Source organism: Suncus etruscus, chromosome 4 (assembly GCF_024139225.1).
Source record: "Suncus etruscus isolate mSunEtr1 chromosome 4, mSunEtr1.pri.cur, whole genome shotgun sequence".
Taxonomy (NCBI): domain Eukaryota; kingdom Metazoa; phylum Chordata; class Mammalia; order Eulipotyphla; family Soricidae; genus Suncus; species Suncus etruscus.
Window position 1 is genome coordinate 70,219,185 of NC_064851.1, and position 22,316 is coordinate 70,241,500.

General features: G+C 35.3%; 1 protein-coding gene across 1 annotated transcript in view; it reads right to left on the reverse strand.

The window, feature by feature from the left end:
- Positions 1-13,316: 13,316 nt before the first annotated feature.
- Positions 13,317-22,316, reverse strand: part of SIM1 (SIM bHLH transcription factor 1) — a 124,004-nt gene continuing 115,004 nt past the window's right edge. The window contains exons 10-11 of the mRNA XM_049771329.1: positions 16,169-16,571; positions 13,317-14,047 (exon numbers count right to left, since the gene is read on the reverse strand). Coding sequence (XP_049627286.1) covers positions 13,317-14,047; positions 16,169-16,571 — 1,134 coding nt within the window. The remainder of the gene's footprint in view (positions 14,048-16,168; positions 16,572-22,316) is intronic.

Sequence of the window (22,316 nt, forward strand, 5' to 3'; positions counted from 1 at the left end):
CATGGCGTGTTTTTGGTTTGTTTGTTTGGTTTTTGGTTGTTTGTTTTGTTTTGTTTTGCTTTGTTTTTCATCTGTTTTTTTTTTTTTTTTTTTTTTTTTTTTGTGGTGCTTACCGATATAGATGGAGTCCCCACTGGATAATTGACTCTTTTTTTTTGGTACTGGTGGAGTGTTTCAACTTCTTTTTCTCCTTCATCTCCCAAATCGATGATGAGAGCCTCTAGAAGGATTCCATCCATTTTTGGAGTATTAGACTCTTACCCCAGTTTATTTATCTTCTCTTTTTCAGGCAAAATCATGCAACTTGAATTAGCTAGTCCTGCCTACAATTAGAGGGGGAGATAAGGGAGGCATTAAGACCAAACAGGGGCAAGACTACTAAGTAGTGGGTTGGATACAGAGGGGACCACATATTCTAGCCGCCCTGGGGGTGAGGGAAGAGGAAATGGGAGGTAGGACAAAAACGGAGGTGTAGGGAGGACAAATTGGTGATGGGAATCCCCCCTGATTTTATGTAAATATGTACCTAAAATGTTATTGTCAACAATATGTAAGACACTATGATCAAAATAAAAATTATATATATTATAAAAAAAAAAAAAGAAATCATATTTTGTTCTTAGCATTCCTGTTAATTTAACTGTTTCCTTTCAAATAAGGCAAACATATAAATGTCATAGTTGTAATGTCCCTGATCTGCTGGTAAATCATCACAAAATTGATCATGAAGTACTTACTACTGGCAAAGTTAATACACAATGCTTCTTGGATGACTGAATTTTGATTGGTATTTAATTAAAGAGAAGGAAAATGTCCCATGCCACAAAACAGAGTATTTGATATCTGTCATAAAAATGAGTTATATTTGCTTGGTTTCATATTCTGAAAATATTGGGTGAAAATAGCCTTCAGTTACTGTTGAGACATCTATACTGTGTTACAAAAATCCTCAAAAATTTTTGCAAGCTCCATCTGGACAATGTATTTCTCTACTTAATTTGTTACATAAAGCAATAAAGCAGAATAAAATAATGTAAAGTTTTGGGGCAAATCTGATAGTGTCCAAGTCACCTTCAGACCAATTACTAGCTGGTTATTTGATGAGTGAACCACACCAATTTCCTCATTAATCAACTGGTTCATAAAGGCGTTTTCATATATGATGGTCTCTAGCTTGGCAACTCATGATTTAGTAAGTGATTGTCATTTTTTCCTAAAGAATTTACAAGTCTAAAGTATATAAGGAAATCAAAGAACCACTGTGGTGTGTTGTTGTTGTTGTTGTTTGTTACATTTTGGGGTCATGCTTGGCAGTGCTCAGAGTTTACTCCTAATAATTGCTAGAAAAACTTTAGGGGGCATATGGAATGCAAAGTATGTGCCCTACTCAGTGTACTATCTCTCTAACCTGAAGACTTTCTGTGTTTCCCTATAATATCAAGATATGAGAAAAATGTCTTTGGTATTTATTGTGTTTGGGTCATGTAATAGGTATTGCCTACATGTTATGAATTAAATTAAAACTTTCACTTTTTTTTTTTTTTTTTGGTTTTTGGACCACACCCAGCGGTGCTCAGGGGTTACTCCTGGCTATCTGCTCAGAAATAGCTCCTGGCAGGCACGGGGGACCATATGGGACACCAGGATTTGAACCAACCACATTTGGTCCTGGATTGCTGACTGTGCTATCTCTCCGGGCCCAAAACTTTCACTTTTTAAAAAAATAACATAAAAATAATTTTTCAGGGGGTGGGGGAAGATGGAGATGGAGGGCACTGGTGATGGAAATGTTACACTGGTGAAAGGCAGTGTTCTTTTTATGACTGAAACTCAATTACAATTATATTTGTAATCATGGTGCTTAAACAAAGATATTATTTAAAAATAATTTTTCTTCAAAAATATTCACTAGGGCAAGTCTTTTAAAGAATCATAATGAAAAATAGTTGATAAATATTATATTATTGACAAAATGTAGTATGCAGCTTTTATAAAATGTTTATGAGACATTGCCAATAAATTAAAAATATATTGTGTTTGTTGAGTTAGTTAATGGTTGATGATTTCTTGAATGCATCAAATAAATTGGAAATTCCTGGAGGAAAAAAATATGCTGGTACTTCAAAATTATTTAAGAGATAACTACCTGACAATCTACTTTTGGCAGAAATATTATTTTTAACTTATTTAGAAAGGTGTGAGAAGAGAGAAAGGGATAATGTTCAAGAAAGAAATCAAGTTTCTCCAGAGTGAAAATAAGCTAGCAAAGAGACATAGATACAAGCTCGTAAAATACGTCTTCAGAGGAGAACACCAACTTGAAGAGCAAACCCTGGTCTATTTCTGCTTTACCTTAGTCCTTAATTCTGAGTTTTAAAAATGTTTTTGTTGCCAAAATAAGTTACTCAAGATGTATCTTTTAATGTATTTCTGAGTGAAACAAAATAACCTCAAGGCTTCCTTTACCCTTCGCATTTAAATGAAATCTGTGATTTCAAATTTCTTTCTCTGGTTTACCAAAGTGAAACTAAAAAAAGAGCATTGTTCAAAACATAAAGAAACTGAGGGGAGAAATGGTGGAAAGATGGCAGTACCAACAATGAGGTACTATCTCACACCACAGAGATTGACACATATCACAAAGAACAACAATCAGTGCTGGTGGGGATGTGGAGAGAAAGGAACTCTTATTCATTGCTGGTGGGAATGCCGTCTAGTCCAGCCTTTATGGAAAACAATATGGAGATTCCTCCAAAAACTGGAAATTGAGCTCCCATATGATCCAGCTATATCACTCCTAGGGACTAGGAACACAAAAACACAATACAAAAATCCCTTCCTCACACCTATGTTCTTTGCAGTGCTATTTACAATAGCCAGACTCTGGAAACAACCAAGATGCCCTTCAACAAATAAATTGCTAAAGAATTTGTGGTACATATACACAATGAAATACTATGCAGCCCTCAGGAGAGATGAAGTCATAAAATTTTTCTATACATGGATGTACATGGAATCTATTATGTTGAGTGAAATAAGTCAAAGGGAGATAGACACAGAATAGTCTCACTCATCTGTGGATTTTAAGAAAATTTAAGACATTATTGTAATAAGGCCCAGAGACAATAGAGCTAAGAGCTCGAAGGGCCGAAGGACTGGCTCATAATTTGAAGTTCATCACAGAGTGATTAGTGAAGTTAGAGACAACTATGGTGACAATGTTAAAGAATGAGAGTAGAATGCCTGTTACAAGTACAGGCAGAGGTGGGGGTGGAGGGGGGTATTGGTGGTGGGAATGTTGCATTGGTGAAGGGGGTATTCTGTTTATGACTGAAACCCAACTACAAACATGTTTGTAATCATGGTGCTTAAATATTTTATAAGAAAAAAATAAAAGCTTTTACCATTAAAAAAATCAAATTCCTAGGGATATTGCTAGAGAAAAAAATGGTGGTGGCGGCAGCCTTAAGCAACAGTAACAATGCTGGAAGTAGCTTCACTATGGTGTTTCTGCAGACAGGAGTCTAGCAGTGAGTGGTGCCGTGAATTGTTCCCACAGCAAGGCTGAGACCTATAACACTGAAGAAGGATCCATCTGCACATCTGAATTGCACGAAGTGGACATTAGCACAAAGGAAGTGCAGCAGGAGCAAAGCAAAGTGAGGTAGAAAGGCCTGCAATTTGGTTATAGGGCAGCAGCCAGTATATGAGACACCTGCTACAAGATAGCCAGCAGTGACACTGAGGCTGAGAACTATGTTACTGGACCCAGGAGACTGTAAGGCAATGGTACACTAACTTGATCTCCTGGCAGAGCTGAGAGCTATGGAGCAGTGTTGGCCATATGCACTTATGAGCTCAAGAGATGCAGACATTAACAATGAAGAAGTGCTGCAGAGGCAAGAAATGCTGCAAAAATAAGTGAGGCAGGAGAACCTGGCAATCTGGCTATAAGGACAGCAGCTAAATGGCTGTGAGATTGCAGGTTAAGAGATGGCCAACAGTAACAGCAGTTAGGGAGACTCAATTCCTTGCACACATCCTTTTGCCTGGCCCATTTCCCCCTTCCTGAGTGACCTGAGCAGGGACTTCAGCAGAGCCTAAATTTTGAACTAAGGTTCCTATACCCTGAAAAGAGTGTGGCCTTGAGACTGGCAAAACCAGAGACCAGCAGCTTCATAAGTGTAGATAGCTCTTGGAAATAAAAGGGCCATAGTGAACTCAGGCTAGTGCACCAAGTAAACAGTGTGGCCACTCTGAAGCCACATATTTCTATTATAGTCAAAGTGCCCCATCAAAACACATAAAAAAAAACCACCACACTGTAAATTTTATAATAGGAAGACAAACATAACACTTAGTGAATGAAGATGGAAATGCTGAGGACTCAACTAACATCAGTCACCTATACAGCCTATATGATAATAAAATGTGAAGAATGTATAAAGAACTCAAAGAACCTATGGAAAAACTGTCAATAAGACTCAAAAGGATATGAGAGTAGAAATGAGAAAAGCTTCTAGCATAATTAACAGGACTGAAAAACTTGGTAAGCAAAATGCAAAACCCTCTGAAAGACCTCATCAGCAGTATAACAAATGTGAAGAGAGAATTGGTTCTGTTTTCATAAGATAAGCTACATAACACCTCTATACAACAGAAGTTGAAAAAGAGCCTTAAAATAAATGTACAAAAGATGGAAAATGTCCTCAAAATAAAAAGAAAAAGGTCACTGATATAAGTTCAACAGGAACAACATAAGAATCCTCGGGGTCCAAAAGAGACAGGAAGAAAAACCCATGGGAAATAAAGAGTAAAATACATCATTGCTGAGAAGTACATGCAACCACATCCTGGATGCCCAAAAATTACCAGATAAAAAATACACAAATTAAAGCACTTCAAGGCACATCCTGGTGAAAATGATGAAAAACATAGAGTTCTGAAAGCAGCAAAATTAAAAAAGAAAGATACACACACAAGTGTATCTTTAAGATTTCAACAGATTTATCACAGGGAACACTAGGCTTGAAGACAGTGGTGGCATTAGTGAAAAAAATAAACAAAGTTAATGTCTAACCACAAATACTTCATGCAGCCAGACTTTCACTCAGGTTTGAAAAAAAGATAATCAGGCTCATGAATAAATAATAGCTCAGAAACTTTATAGACTCAATACTACCTTAAAAGGAAACCTGAAGGCTCTACTTTAAGGCAAGACAGACCCTACATACACACCAAACTTCTACAAAAATCCGATGACAATAGTTTCTCTCAACATTAATAGACTAAATGCATCAGTTAAGAGTTACAGAGTGGCAAAATGGATCAAAAAAAAAAATGGGCTGGAGTGGTATTGCAGCAGTAGGGTATTTGTCTTGCACATGGATGACCCAGGACAAACCTCAGTTCCATTCCTGGATCCCATATGGTTCCCCAAGCCAGGAGTTATTTCTGAACCCCTGAGTGTGCCCCCCCCAAAAAATAAAAAGTAGAATCCAACATTTTACTACCTGCAAGAATCACATTTTAATAGTCAGAGCAGACGGACTTGAAGACAAAGGTTGAAGGACAATACTTCAAGTAAAACATTCCCTTGTAAAGACTGGAGTGGCCCGATTATCAGATGATACAGACTTCAGGCTTAAAAAGATTATAAGAGACAGAAATGGGAATTTCTTAAAAATCAAGGGAAGTATAAATATAGGAAAAATGCACCCAGTAAGTATTATAAAATACTTAAAACAATGGCTTATAGATTTAAATAAAGACAACAATAGCAACACAATATTGGAGATTTCAACATCTATCACCTCTTGATAGATAAACCAGGCTAAAACTTTACAAAATTTAAGACTTAAAACTTTAAGGAAGAAATGGATTAGTAGACATATATATGGCTTTTCAATCCCCAAAATCAGAATATACATTATTCTCTAATGCACATGGAGCATACCCCAAGTCAGATTACATCTGAGCCATAAAATATACCTCCATAAAATCAAGATAATAGAAATTATATCAATTACAGTCTGAGACCATGATGCACTTAAAATATAATTTAATTAAAAATAGAAGTGGAAAAATAACTTTAACTCCTGGAAATTAAATAGCTCACTAGTGAATAATTAGTGGGTTAGAAAGGAAAAATAAAAGATTACTGGAAACAAATGAGAATGAAGACACAAATTATTGGAATTTGTGGAACACAGCAAAAGTGGTGTTAAGAAAAAAAATTATAGCTTTGCAAGCAAATTCAGGAAGTAAAGAAAGGCTACATAAATAACTTAGATCACAGCTTAAGATATTGGAAAATAATTGGCAAAATGAGCTGAAAGTAGGCAAGCAAAGTAACTAATAAAACTTAGATCAAAAATTAAAACTGGACACCCAAAATCCAAAGATCAATGAAAGTTGCTTCCTTTAAAGAATAAGCAAGATCATTAGCAAAACAAAGATAGAAAAACGTAATAAATTGAATCAAAAATGAAAGGGGGATGTCACAACAGATACTACCAAATACAAGAAGCAAGCAGATTACTTTGAGAAACGTTATGCCACAAAACAAGAGAACCTGGAAGAAAAGGATAAGTTAATGGACTCCTATCACCTCCAAAAACTGAACCAATATGATCTGAAATAAGTGAACAGACCTACCACAATTTACAGTAGCCAGAATCTAAAAACAACCAAGTACTTGAGAAGGTAAGTGGATAAAGAAACTGAGGTAGAGCTACACAGTGGAATACTATGGAGCTGTTAGAAAAATGAAGTCATGAAATTTGTTTATACATGGATAGATATGAAGAGTATCATGCTGAGTCAAATGAGTCAGAGTATACTTAGAATAATCTCAATCCTTTTGGGGATATAAGAAAAATAGAAGGCCAGAGCGATAGCACAATGACAGGGCATTTGCCTTGCAAGGGGCTGATCTAGTACGAACTTTGGTTCAATCCCCTGACGTCCCATATTGTCCTGCGAGAGAGGAGTGATTTCTGAGTAAGTAGCTAGTAGTAACCCCTGAGCATTACAGGGTATGGTCAAAACGAAAAAAAAGAAAGGAAAAAGAAAGAAAAACAGAAAATAATATCCAGAGAAAATAAAGATGAGGGAATAATATCCAGAGAAAATAAAGATGAGGGCCAGGAAGGCCATTACCTAGTAGGAAAAGTAGGAAATTTGCCAAACAGTGAAGCAGTGCAGTTAAGTTGAAGAAGGAAACCCTTTTACAGATAGTTGGAACTGATCATTCTGGACAATAACTGGAAATTGAATGAAGATAAACTGATATGCATGATACCCTTCCATTAATAATACTGCAAACCACAGTGTAAGAGGGGAGGAGGAGGCATAACATGCCTCCCACAGAGGCAAGCAGAGGTGAGGGTTCGAGGGAAAAGGGACTTTGGTGTCAGGAAATGTTTATGGATGAAGGGTGGTGTACATTATAAGACCAAAACTCAATCAAGGGTGCTGGAGCAATGGCACAGCAGTAGGGTGTTTGCCTTGCATGCGGCTGACCCAGGATGGACCTGGGTTCCAACCCCAGCATCCCATCTGGTCCCCCAAACCGGGAGCAATTTCTGAGCATAGCCAGGTGTAACCCCTGAGTGTCACCGAGTGTGGCCCCCAAACCAAAACCAAACAAACAAAAAAACAAACAAAAAATCCCTTAATCATGAACAACTTTGTAACAATGATGTTTAAATAAAAGAAAAACTAGGATAAAAATTTAAATATTACATATCTTTGCATATCACAGTGATAAATAGATTTCCATAAAAATTGAGAATAACTCAAATATCAGGAGTCTAACAAATGTGCTATTAAAAAACTTATGGGTCAATGAAGAAATTCAAGAAAAATAAAAGAATCCTAGAAACAAGTGAAATATATATAAATAAAATAACAAGAAACCATTATTCAGTGTCAAATAAAAATCAGACATTTTACTTAATTACTATGCTTATGTGCTAACTTCTATTTTTATCTCAAAGTGTACATATGTGTATTATCCATGCTAATAAAATCTACAGGTAAACAAATATTTTCTTATAGTTTTAGTCTTCTGGTTAACACTTCTTTTGTCACATGAAGAATTTTATCAATGAATAAATTCAGACTCAGATTGCATATTGATAACTGTATTTTAAACCAAAAAATCCTCACATAATAAATACATTTATGCACATTACTGTCGAATTAACTTCAGAAAGCTATTTACAATATAAATAATTATAAATGAGAACACTTTGCAAGATAACATTAACATAGCTAATATTTTCTACTTTACATTCCAAAGAAAAGATCAAATTACACATTTATACTGCGATGTCACTAGAATCTATACATTGCAAGATGGTATTTGAAATATTGGCAATCAGTATCTTCTTTCACAAATATAATCCTTTTTATAGCATGTCAGTCAAAAAAACATATATTTTATCTTCTTTGAAGTAAGTACCTACTTATACATTTATTTTCTGAAATAGTCCCCTTTGGAAAAAAATTAAAAAAAGTTACAGTACTTCTAAAAGCTTTTTCACACTGATTTCATTTCCTTTTAAAATGTAAACACACCAGAACTTTAGGGTGTAAATCTATCAGTAATTAAATGTTTCAGGTCACCAAATTAAGACAAATTCTTCACTATATAGGTTTATGAAAGCAAATTCCCATGCAAAAAAATACAATAAATAAATAAGCTATAAATGTTTGGTTTGAAATTATAATTAAGATTTTGTGCATGTGAACCACCATTCTTAAGGAGCATAGAAGAATAGAATCTTGTTATTTCCTTTACAAATGTGTGTATATATACATATATATACATATATGTATACAACTTCTCTGTATACGTCCTAGAGATGGAACTCTGAACAAACCCCTTGTTGGATATGAGCATAGCTCACATTTTGAATTAAATACACCTCTTTTACACAGGAATAAATACCACACAGAAAATCTCCCAAAACTTCCTATGTAAGATGTCCTTTGCATATGCCTATAGCTGTTCCATCATTCAATTTAAAATGTAAATGATAATGAATGTTTTATTTGCAGTGCATTTCTCAATAAAAACTAGCCATTATGTTTTAGTCAAATTCCTATATGGATGTGCATTCATGCACACACACACACACACACACACACACACACACACTCACCTTACATCTGTTTAAAAGTTCAGTCATTTGTTTTGGAGAATCTAAATTGTTTATAAATGGAATGCTATACATGGTATGAGTACTATGTGTTAGGAACCAAATATGAACAAATTTGAATGTCCACATTTGCAAGAGTGTGATAAACTGTAATCTAGTTCACTGTGCAAAGTGAGTCAGTCAATCCTTAAATTTTAAAACATCAGCTTTTACTCTTTTGCAAACAAATTCTATAGTACTTAGTAGAATTTTATGGAATATCTTAATAATGTCCTATTCTTGAAAGAGAGAGAGAGAAACTAAAAAATATCCTATGCTCAGAGTGTCTTTGTTAAACATAGTTGACCAAGGTCTTGGAGAATAGGGACCTTACTTTTTTTTTTTTTTTGGAGGGTGGGGAGTCATCTTCTGATACTAAGGGGTTTCTCCTGGTTCTGACTCAGAAATTATGCCTGGCGAAGCCCTTTGGAGCATATGGAATGCTGGATTCAAAATCAGGTCAGTTGCGTGCAAGGCAGCCATCCTACCCACTATGTTATCACTCAGGCCCACAGGAACCTATCACTTTTTGTTCAAATATCTGTGCATATTTTCAAATGATATTTTATTGAATTGATCCTCACTTGTCATTTAAGAAAGAAAAAAAAAAGGAGTATATTTTCCTTTCTAGACAATCGCATTGAAGCTTATTTTAAGTGGAATTTTCTGCCCAGAAGCAGCCTGTGGCAGCAGTGTAACAAGAATTAAGAACAGTACCCGTAGAAATATTCTAGTCCTATAAAATATAATCAAGAAAGAATAAATGGATTTTCTGTATAAACACTTAAGGAAAACAATTTAGTACATTTTGTTTTCTTTTAAGAATCACATCAGTACTTTGTTATATTAGTCTATATCAGATAATTTAAGTTTAGAAAAGCTAGCTCACTATATCCAGGAGATTACATCAAAAGGTTTCTATGAGCTGAAGCACATCTAAATATGTCACTTAAAGTGATTGTAACAATATGATATATTTAAAAATAAAACATCTACTATGCATATTCTCAATGATATTTTAACATGTTTTCCCCAAGGAATAATTAGAAATATTCAGTTATCTCTTTGGTCATCCAAAATTGCAAGTTAGGTAGTTCAGGTAAAATGGGCAACTTACTTTCATAATTATTTAATTTGTCTCATCTAACAAATTACTACATGTCATTCTAGTTATAATATTTAGCACATTTTGTGTATTCTCAAAGTGATATAAAATTCATACTTTTCTCTACGTTTCAATCATAGTTTCTGAGCATTTGCCAAAGAGAAATTAAAGATTAAAACTAATGCCAATTTACATTTTAACTTGTTAAGTTATTGAGAACATATGTATTTTACATCCATGCTTTAAAAAACACAAACAACATGATAACATCTTCATAATGAATAAATATGTTCCTGCATGAAAAATAATAATATATTATTAATACATGTGACATATCTATCTGCATATTTATAGGGTACTGTGTCCTGCTGTGGTACATATTTATAGGATACTGTGCCTCAGGGTTTTTTTGGGGGGGTCAATTTGTAGTCTCATGTAACACTGCCAAAAATGTAAGCTTTGAGCCTATAAAATATTGCTGACATTCAGTAAAATAAAAGATTCTATTTTAAACTGTAATGATCTAACAATTGTTAATCAAGATGAAATTAGTTTGAGGTTGAAGGAGCAATCATACAGCATAAAGGGTGTTTGTCTTGCTTGAAGTAATCTCAGGTTCCATCCCCATAAGTTCCCCCTGAACCCTCCAGGATTAATCCCTGAGCTCAGAGTCAGAAGCCCTGATAACTACCAGGTATGGCCTCAAAATATATGTGTAGGTATGTGTGTGTTACTCTATTCTTCTGAATATCCTTATTTGTAGAATTCAGGATTTATTACTTTCATCAATTATTATCTCTCATATATAAAATTCTGACAGTGTTTTCTTCCATAATAGCATGTTGATTTTATTCTCAAGATTATATTTTTAGGCACCTACCCCTGATATTTTAATATATAGGAAAACTAATAGATATAAACTTCCTAAAATACACCATATTTCATTACTTGAGTCTTTAAACCATTTATTCATCTACAGAATTCTGCAAAAATTTTATTCCTAAAATTTACTTCATACTGCAATATAATTGTTTAAGCCATTTTAAGTATCTCAGGGTTTCTCAAAAATGTTTCTCATATTGCTGGATGTTTTTCTTGTTTAATTTAAAATCTAGATTTTAATTATACTTTGAATTTTTTGAACATATGTATATATCCACTAACTTTCTTGCTTATACTATTTTCAAGTTACAGAACAAATCTTGCTATGACATGTCTAGTAAATATGAATTTGTCTTTCATATTATATCATTCAGATGGACATCTATGTATAAACTGCCAAACCTGTTAAAAAGTTAAAAATATACTACTTACCCCTGAGCATTAATGTCATGTTCTGTCTTCAAAACTATAAATCCAGTTCTTTTTTATTATAATGAATTCCCTCCATGAATATAGAAAGAGTTTTAGGCATGGAACTCACAGGAAATATTAGCTATGAGACTTCTCTAAGCATTTATGTCACCTCACTTTTCTTACTAGAGAAAAATATAATGAGTAAATATTATTTTTATTCTCCCTCATCATTTTCTACCATCCCTATTTTGGCTGTATATAGAAAGCTGACCTTTTCCAGATTTGCCTGAAAAAACCCATGTACCAACTTAAGTATCTCATATAGGCCACTGTCAGCATGCAGTACAATCAGAAGAAAAGGTCTTGACAAATCACAAAAGTCTGATAAATGGCTTCAGTTCTGCTGCATCAATGAGCCACAGATCCTTCTAAGATACTACACAAAGAATTTGTGTACCAGTATGATAAATGATACATCCATGTTCCCTAAGTTACATACAGGCCTGTACTAGAACCACAAATTTTGGCATGTACTCAGCTGATTTTTCTACATTACCTTATAAACTTAAGCCCAAATTTGTTTTCTCTGTTTTTTGCCAAATAAGAAAAATGAATATTTTCCCTATTCTTTCAGAGTCTGACCTTAACCTATTAACCACTTGTTTATCAGCCCTAATTTTTATCTTAACTCTCTCCTGAGGTTCTGTCTATATTGTCACACATGTCTCATCTATCTGTGCTTTGAAATGCTCCAAACTGGGATATGTAGCACTTTACCAAATTTTCTTTGCTATATTTTGCACTTATTATCCTATTTGTAATTGGTAAATGTTTTATTTGATTGGTTTCATAAGTTCCAACATGCTGGTTACATAAAATTTTATTTTATTTCTTTTGCCTCTGCCTTTTTATCTCCACTAAATTATTTCCAATAGAGCATACAGATTTTTTTCTAATGTGTCCCACCATATCTATCTCAGTGATTTTCCTTAGAAAAGTCTTACTACCAGGATATTGTGATTCTATTCCTTGTCTGACTCTATGTAAGGTGAAAAAAATCACCATTTCCTGAATTCTTATAATGAAGATAGTGCTTATAAAGGTGAAAACTCATCCTTGTACTATATTGAAAACAATTTATTATATACATACTGAACCAAATAAGCTGAAAGGGTGAAGCCTCAAAGAAAAATAGTTTGCAAGTATGTACACACACACTCTCTTTCTCTCTCTCTTATTTTAAGAAGTTGAAATTTATTTAGGTATCTAACTATGGTAGGGTTAATGAGAGTTACTCAATTTGGGTGTGTTTATAATACATAGTCTCTATCTCTGTATGTACTATATATACAGCAATTTCTGGAGAGCAATCTGTATGCATAAGGTATACTGTATCATCAAAATGTAATGTAATAACCCATCAGTTTTTCCTTATAGGCTCATCTGATCCATCTGGGTATTTCTCAATTCAAAATTTATCTATTCTTGTTCCCATACAATTACAGGGGCCATTGTGTGCTCACTTTCATTCTTTTACTTGTGTATGATCCTGAATGCTAGCGCTTTTGCCTTTGATTTTATCGGAACACATCTCAATTACCCAATAACAACTTATCCTAACGATATGTGGTATAACAAATGCTGGCAATGGGAAATTAAACTATAAATATGATTCAGGGACTCAAAGAACAAAATACTTTAGAAAAACATCAGCTTCCATTGGTTATTATAACAGATGTTCCCTTGTGTCCGGCTGCTGAGTCTGGCTGCATTCTTAGATGGGAAGTTACATCAAAGTGTGAGCCATTGCAGCCCAAGGAATAGTTTCTAATGGTTTCACTGTCATATAAGTGCTCCAGAGCATATCCAGTTAATGTGTAAGCATGCTTATCAAAATATTGCCGGTGAGAGCCAAAGCAGTTTGGAGAGACGATGGGATGGTCTCCTGCAGACTGATGAGGAGACATATCCGCATGTAGATAGTCTTTAGCTAAGATCAAACTGGATTTTGAAATGCGATCTGAATTGGGACTACTTATCCGAGACAGTGTGGTGGGACTGTTGTCATAGTCATTTTCATGGGGGCTCAACATCTTTCCCTCTCTCTGCTGAATATGATCACATGGTGAAGTGTTGGCAAGAGTGGTGCCATGGCAAATTTCACCTGCTGGTGGAGGCTGCTGGTAGTTTGAGAAACAGAGGGCGTGCTTTTTCCCAGCTCCATTCATGGAAGCCAGTTGATCAGCTGGGGTTTTTCTTAGCTGCAATCTGTTCTCTTCTTCTTTAATCATTTGCTGGGTAGCTCTTATCAGAGTTTCAATTTTGCTCGGTTCATGTGGGCTACTATGATACTGCTCAGTGCGATATCGGTCACCTGATTCACTGGCAGACCCAGGATCTGGAGAACTGACCACGCTGTCTTCATCCCAGTGACCTCGGCCTAGAAATCAAAAAAATTAAAAGGTGAGCAGTTTCAAAATTCACTAGCAAATTTCATTTTCCTGTTAAAATAAATCTTATGTCTTTAATTTTTAATACTTGCACCACTACTTGAAACAGACATAGTCTCACACAACAGAGTGTCAATGTATTGTACTGACATTAAGTACAATGCAACTGCCTCAGATACTTTGAAGTGAAGATGAAGTTTATAACAAGACTTCAGAAATAAAGTTTGTTCATGGGCCTTGGCTGCCCATGAGCAAAATAGTAAAGTGTGTTTTCACTTCATGTGTCCATGTCATTGGATCTTTTTAGCTACAAATAATAAAAGAAAAGAGCTTTGCATTTGGTTTTTGTTATTTTACAGAGAAGTATTATATTAAATTGATGCCAAAAAATGTTCTTAATTTAACATTTGAGGGGTACAGCAATAGACGATGTACTGTAGTCTCAATTCCAAAGAATCATCAAAAATGTTAGTATTGCTAAATTTATTTTAGGTAGAATTATGATAAGAGGTCTAATGTTAAGGCTTTCAAAATATTTGAGTGAATAATATATATTCAATATATGTATGCATGAAAATACATATATTTTGACCAAACAAAAAATGTAAACGTGATCTTTCCAATCTAATAGAAAACCTCAAAGTTCACACAAAAATTATTATGACTTAGTATTCTAGATTGTTTTTCAAACAAGGTGAATAAGAAATAACAGTGTACTCTGAACCAAGGAGAAATATAAATAAAATGGAGAAATGTTGTATTCAAACTATATTCACAAAATAATTATCCTTAAAACAGTCTGAAGTCAATATAAGAAAAGAAAGAATAAATAGAAGGATATATGAAAACTGTAAACTGTAAAATACTACAAAGGAGGTACCAATCACACTCTTCATTTTATCCCCCCTTATTCTTGTTTTGTTCTTAAGATTCCTAGGTTAAGCCAGGATTTTTACTTTACACCATTCCTAGGCAGGTAATTGCTCTTTGCCCTAAGTTTTTGTTAGGGTTATACCAAACTAGAGATGCTAGAGAAACTCAAAGTAGAAGACATGAAAAATGAAACAAATTACAATCATTTGTGGAAGACAATTTTGGGCAGTATTTGACAGGAAGCTTTAAAGTTGAGTACAAAAAAAAAGTTGAGTACAGTTCTGTACTCAACTAAGTACATTTTCATCGTAAAGCCAGCAAGAACAGTCCTATGAGGATGTCAGGTCAATGTTAATGTAACTAACTTTTAATGAATAATGATGATTTCAAAGACCTGCCTGAAGCTGAGACTGTGACAGTGGTCAAATCCCAAAACCCACAGGTTCCCCTAAGCACAGAAATATGGAATGAGCATAGGGCCAGGACTGTCTTCTGAACACCATTAGGTATGCCATCCCCACCAAAAAAACTATTTTAATAGAAGTTTAAAATTTTAAGTAAATTAAAAACCTCTCTGATCCAACTATAGAAAGGACAAGATAAGTTCTCCTTGGCTAGTACATTGTGTAGAAATGAACAAAGAAGAGCAGTACTAGTAGAGGCAGGCTGGGAGGTGGGAGGGAAACTAGGAACTTTAATGGAGAGAAGTGGACACTATTAAAGGAATTGGTGTAGGAACATTGTACTCCTAAACTCAATCATAAATAATTGTAATTCCATTCATGGTGATCTAATTTAAAAAATTAAAAATAAAATAAACAAAGAAGAGGAATACTAACTGTGGCACCCATTTCTGAGTCTTTGTGGGGTCAAATAAAAATCTCCAGGTAAGTTCATACATAAATCTTAGGAGCTTCTAGCATGCCATCTTTTTATTTAATAGAGGTTAGAGGGTGCAATGGCCAGAGCTCCAAGGGATTAATGAGTGAATTTAACAAATTTTGTCAAAAGCAATACTTATTTTTTATTTATTAAAAGAAACTATATTCCATACTTGACATTTTAATAGAGTGGATTTTAATTTTTTGAATATTCCCTTGTTTTGAGTTTTTGATTTGTGAGTTCAAAAAAGAAAAATTACCGGGTGGGGGCCACTCTAATGTTGTACTTTGAATATTATCAACTTGCCAGAAGATCTAATGCTGTGTGAATTGAGAAGTCATTGTAACTACTCTTACCGTGGATCCTGTGCACCGAAGTGATGTGAGGCATGCTGTTTTCATAGGCTTCTCTGCTTTCCGGGGAGGCCTTGGTCAGGGGCAAGGCAGCTCGCGAGCCCCACCAGGGCTCCCTCCCGGCCTGCTGCGTCCCCAGAAAGTACCTGCCAGCCTCACAGCGGCCTCCTTCACAGGCCTGGGTATGGAAATGCCTTTCCTCCATCAGCCTGGAATGGTCAAGCGCAAAGCCATAGCAAAGGGAGCCTCGATCAGAGTACTGTCTGTATGCACAGGATGAGTCGTGCTGAGAGCTGGGCCTATCAGCGGGATCCAAAAGCTGTGGAGAGGCTGTGTCAGTCAGGGGGCTCCCACCCCACTGGCTGTCATGATCAGATTCAGATCTCTCGGTGTGAAATCCTGAATACTGAAAAAGAGAGGGTGAAATAAATACATTTCAGACGAACAGGCAAAAAAAAAACTCTCTCTTTCTCTCTCTCTCTCTTTTTTTTTTTTTTTTGCACAATATCTGTAGCACCTCATTTTTTTTCTTCTGCAAGCAGCCTACGAGTGCTTACAAAAAGAAAAATCACTCTTTTTTGCTCTGCAAGCAGGTCATATGTCTATAATTGACAAGGCAGCATTGTCTTTAACCTTCAATAAGACTCAATGTCTCTAGCCCTGGGGGCTAGGTATGTAGCCCTCTGAAGGATCCCAGTGCTATCAGCTGTAAGGACAGTATGTCCATTAAGTTTTTCCTACTAGTTGGGCCTCTCTTTCGAGAACCAAATGAATTTATGGCATTGGTGCTTGCACCATGGGGACCACACACCCCATGCAGCATGTGTGTCTGTACTTCCAGATGTCCAGAGCTTTCTGTCACGTCTACACAAAGTGGTCAATAGCATTGACTCAATCTAAACTGATATGCATGGTATCCATCCACTAACAATAGTGCAAACTGCAGTATTTAAAAGGTAAAAGAGGGAAGAGCAAGCGAGAAAACGTGAGTGTGTGTGTGTGAGAGAGAGAGAGAGAGAGAGAGAGAGAGAGAGAGAGAGAGAGAGAGAGAGAGAGAGAGAGAAAGAGCAGTAAAATATCTGCCCCAGAACAGGCAGCAGGGAGGGCATGAAAGAAATTGGGGACATTCCTGATAGGAAATATGAAGGGTGGAAGGTTATTTGTATATGACTAAACTCAATCATAAACAACTTTGTAACTAAAAAAAACCTTTATTATGAAACTTTGTAAATACAGTGTTTATAAATAAAATTTAAAAATAGGGGGCCAGAGAGACAGCATGGAGGTAGAGTTTGCCTTGCATGCAGAAAGACAGTGGTTCAAATCCTGGCATCTCATATGGTCTCCCAAGCCTGCCAGGAGCAATTTCTGACCGTAGAGCCAGGAGTAACCCCTGAGCGCTACTGGGTGTGACCCAAAAACAAAACAAAACAAACAAAAATTATTTAATTAATTTAATTTAAAAAAGAGAGAGAGGCCCAAATAGCAGGGAGGAAATGGACATACTGGTCTTATAACTAATTTATCCAATTTTTCTAAAATAAAACTTCAAATATGCACAGCATCATCATAACAAAATAGCTTCAGGCAATGTTGAACCATGTTAGAATCATTCTGCTCAGCTGTTGCCAAATATTTAGTCTAGTTTTGAAAGAAAACCTAAAATGCTTGGTAATCCTCGGAGACATGCTCACTTTGAAGGTCCTCATCAGCCATGAAAATCAGTACTACAAAAATGTCTACTAGTTTTTGCTTATCTATAGCCAAACACATATTTCAATTCTCTGTAGACATCGCTACTAGTATAGTAATAATAATTAGCATGTATTAAGATTGTAGTATATGCATGGCAATGTGCTAATGATTGTATATATTTTATAGTACTGAATCCTCAGTCATCTGTACAATAACATCTCCCCATCTTATAAACTATCATTTTTTACTAAGATGATATGAATACCCACATAATCTAGCTGTATCAAAGCCTACAGCCCAAACAATGAGTTTGCATGTTAGAGAAAACACAATTAAGAAAGATATGAGGACAAAAGTGATACAGTCGTTAGAGAAATTTTTAGAAAAGTAGCAGGAAATGCTTCTACATTCTTAGGCACCAAATGTAAATCTACTTTACATTTTCTTTCCTTACCACTTTCCACCCACCCAACAAAGAGGGATGAGTTTATGTTGGAAAGTGGGTGGAGTAAATGTGGAATAAGAAGAAGTAATTCTAAGGCCCTGGTTCCAGAGAGAGAACAATAGGTAGGGTGCTTGCCTTGCAAATAGCCAACCTGGGTGCAATCCTTGCCATTCCATATGGTCCCTCAAGCACAATAGGAATGATTCCTGATTGCAGAGCCAGGAGTTACCCCTAAGCATTGTCAGGTGTGGCCTAAAAACACAAAGAGGAAAAAAATTCTAAGTCTTCACTGCTTTCTCACTTGTCACATGCTAGTTTAGTTCATTTTTCTCATCCTGAGACCTTCACAGGATAAGGCAAACTCTCTATATTAGGCCCTCTCAGAGCTGAAGAAAGAATTTCAACTCTTCCAAACTTAGTACAAATAAACAGGTCTTCCCAGGGATTCTTGGAGCCTGTGAGATGTGAGTTCCTCTGAAAAGAACTCTAAAGTACACTAATAAAGACAGCATGCTTAGGGTTGAGTTATATGCAAATTCTAGTTTCAAGATTTTTTCATTGCTACTTCTAATTATTTCTTCAATTATTTTCCAAATGTACAAACTGTCACATTTCCCATCATAAACAATCTCTGTCTCTATATCTATCTCTGTCTCTATCTCTCTCTTCTCTCTGATAAAAGATGGACTTGGGAAGGTTTCCTCAGGACCATTTTTCTATATTATATCTCTACTTGTCAGCAGCCTTTTCCCCACATGAACACCAGCTTCTTTTTTCATGATATGCTACCCTAACTTTTACCAAGTGAGAGGTTGGTTTTCTCTCTCTTAAGTAGGGATAAGAGAACTACACATATTTCCTCCATGTATATATATATATATATATATATATATTTATATATATATATATATATATATATATATATATATGCTTGTCTAGGAAAAATTCAGATCATCAGTGCTATTCCAAGCTAGGACTTACCAAGACTCTACTTGTTTTTGTAAAAGTATAAACCAGGCCTATTTCTGAAGTACTCCAGTCAAGACTTTTGAGCCCTGTTGAGAGGAGAAAAAGCTTTCCCTAAGTGTATGTGGGAAAGTGCTATTGGCACAGCAGAAAACATTCTGTCCTTTGCTCACAAACTAAGTTCAACAAGAAACAACCAGGGCTTCTATGAGGCACACATTTCAAGAGCACCCAAAGAAGAATTTGAAGTATAAGCCTCTTGTCAATAGTCAGGAATCTACAACTGCAAGTACACTGCCCTTCAAGCAGGCAGAAGTTGGATGATTTCAGTTACAGCAAAACATATATTCAAGATATAATAGAAAAATCCAGTTGTAAGCTGTCATTTCTAAAGAGCACCTTGAAACTTGCACCTGTATGTGGCATTAACCTGCTTAGTCACTTCTTTTTGAATTAACTTCACTAAATGTAAATTATGCTGGGAAACTGCTGTTCTGTGGTCTGAAATATTACAAGTGCTCTTTAATCATTTAAGGAGAGAAAAAAATGAGAGAAAGGCAGCCAAGAAGGAATCTTCATCTTCCTCACACAAACTTGCCTGCTATCTTTATGTGATATCTTGAGCATGCAATTTAATTCCCTTTAATCCACTAGGAAAAGAATCATAATGATATGTAACACACCACAGACTGAAAAAGAAAATAAGCCATTTAATGGAAGAGACACTACAAAAATGAAGATAAGGAAACTTGGTTCCTGGCCCCCTCCATGCTAGTATTAAGTGTCAAGTTGACTTTAGACAACCTATTTTTTTATTAACCTTATGTATAGAATGGTTCATTGGGTTAGATTAGAATTTCTCTTAACTTTTTCTTTTAACTTTAGTGTTCTAAATCAAAATCATTATTTGATCATTTTTTAGAGCTGATGCAAATATTTCTATGCTTGATCATATATGCAGAGTAGAAAATATTTAAAACTATACTCTATGTCATGCTTATTAGGCAAAAATTAATGTTTGTTATCATTATACTATAATGTCAAATTTCTTCAATTACCCTACTATGCAACTGGTTTTATTGGATTGGTAAGATGCCGTGTAGTCAATAAATTATTAACTTAAGGGCCACAAGATAGTGCCAAATGACTTCCTAGAAAACCCCTGCCCAGAACAATTCCTTGCACTACATGATACCATGATGGGGTGCAGCCCTGGTGGAACCAAACACCTGAGAATAGCCTAGATATCCCCAGTACCTCAGGGCCAGAGAAGCATCATTGTACCTTCCAGTTACTGTGCTGAACCACTGATCTAATTGACCCATAATTTCTATAACTGGACCTCCTGGGTATTATTTTAGTAGTCTAAATAAATAAATAATTGCATTCTAGAGCTTCTAAGTTTAAAAGATAATGAGTATCCATTTTCCCAACGCTTGACCCAAATCTACCATATTAACAAGATGACAAAGCCAACCACCTATGAACAATTGGTTATAAATATGACAAACAAAATTTTTAATGAAAACTACAGTCCAAAAATACTGTAAGTCTAGGGAAAAATAGTAAGAGGATGCTTACAAGACTTCATGAAAAGAGAGTATAGGACATTGGCAAGTAAAGAAAATCAAAAGGAAAAATGAATACAAGTCATTAAGGCAGTTCACAATACTGACTGTCTTCACAAAGATACTAAAAGTCAAATAAAGATATGAAAGGACAGTTTCTATTGTTATTTCCAGAAGAAGTATAGAGGCTGGAGTGATAGTACAGCAGGTAAAGTATTTGCCTTAAATGTGCTCATCCCAGGTTTAATCCCTGACATCCCATATATTCTTCCAAGCACCACCAGAAATAATTCTTGAATGCAGAGTCAGAAGTAACCCCTAAGCATCACCCAGTGGGATCAAAAAAAATTACAGAAAAAATAAATAAATAAAATTGAGAATATATTGTATTTCTCAGAGCTGTATCAATAACATGAGAGAAGGAAAAGAAGGAAATTAAGAATCCAATAGACACAAAAGGGGGTTAAGAGTGATATTCAGTAGGTGAACACTTGTATATGTGAGGTCTTGGGTTTGATTTCTGGCATCACAAGATCTCTTAAGTACTGTTGGAAGCAACTCCCAAGCACCATGTTAGGAGTAGCTCACTGAGCACTGCCAGGTATGGTAAACAAAGAAATAAGGATGCATTCTGAACAATTAACCCTACTTATCCTGTTCCTCTTCACCATCATCATACATTTACAAATCTGTATTTTATAAGACAAGACAGTGCTCTTTAAATAACAATCATCCAGTGAAAAGCTTAGCAACAGAGGAAAAATAAGCTTCACATAAAACTTTGCTAGGAAAAAAGCATGAAAATAGAAATAAAAAACATCTCAGCTGTCAAGAATTTCTCAAATATCCAAACATGAACCAAAATTAAATTATAATGTAACACTATAAAATGAGCATTCTTAAAAAGCATTTGGAAACACACAAAATCATACATATGCATCCACACAAATACATACTCCTAAAATCAGGTATTTTAAACCTAGAACTGGAGAAAAAAACACATATTCTAACCACAAAACAAGGAAAAATAAAATAATCAAAGGAATCCATACAGGAAGAATAAATTACAAGTTATAAACTGGAACATAGATTTTAATAAAGATTTAATAAGGTAAATTAAAAACAGGTTAGAAAACATGGAAGGAAACAAAAACTAGACAAAAACATACAGAAATGAGAGAAAAGTTTGAAAAAGATTAAAGAAATAACATATGAATAGCATTTATAGAGTATAGAGAAGGCAAAGAAGGTAGGAGTGAAAAATCAAATTGAAAAAGAATTAGTGGGGGGCCGGAGAGGTGGCACTAGAGGTAAGGTGTCTGCCTTGCAAGCACTAGCCGAAGAAGGACCGCTAGCCAAAGAAGGACCACGGTTGTTCCCCTGGCGTCCCATATGGTACCCCCAAGCCAGGGGCAATTTCTGAGTGCTTAGCCAGGAGTAACCCCTGGGCATCCAACAGGTGTGGCCCCAAAAAAAC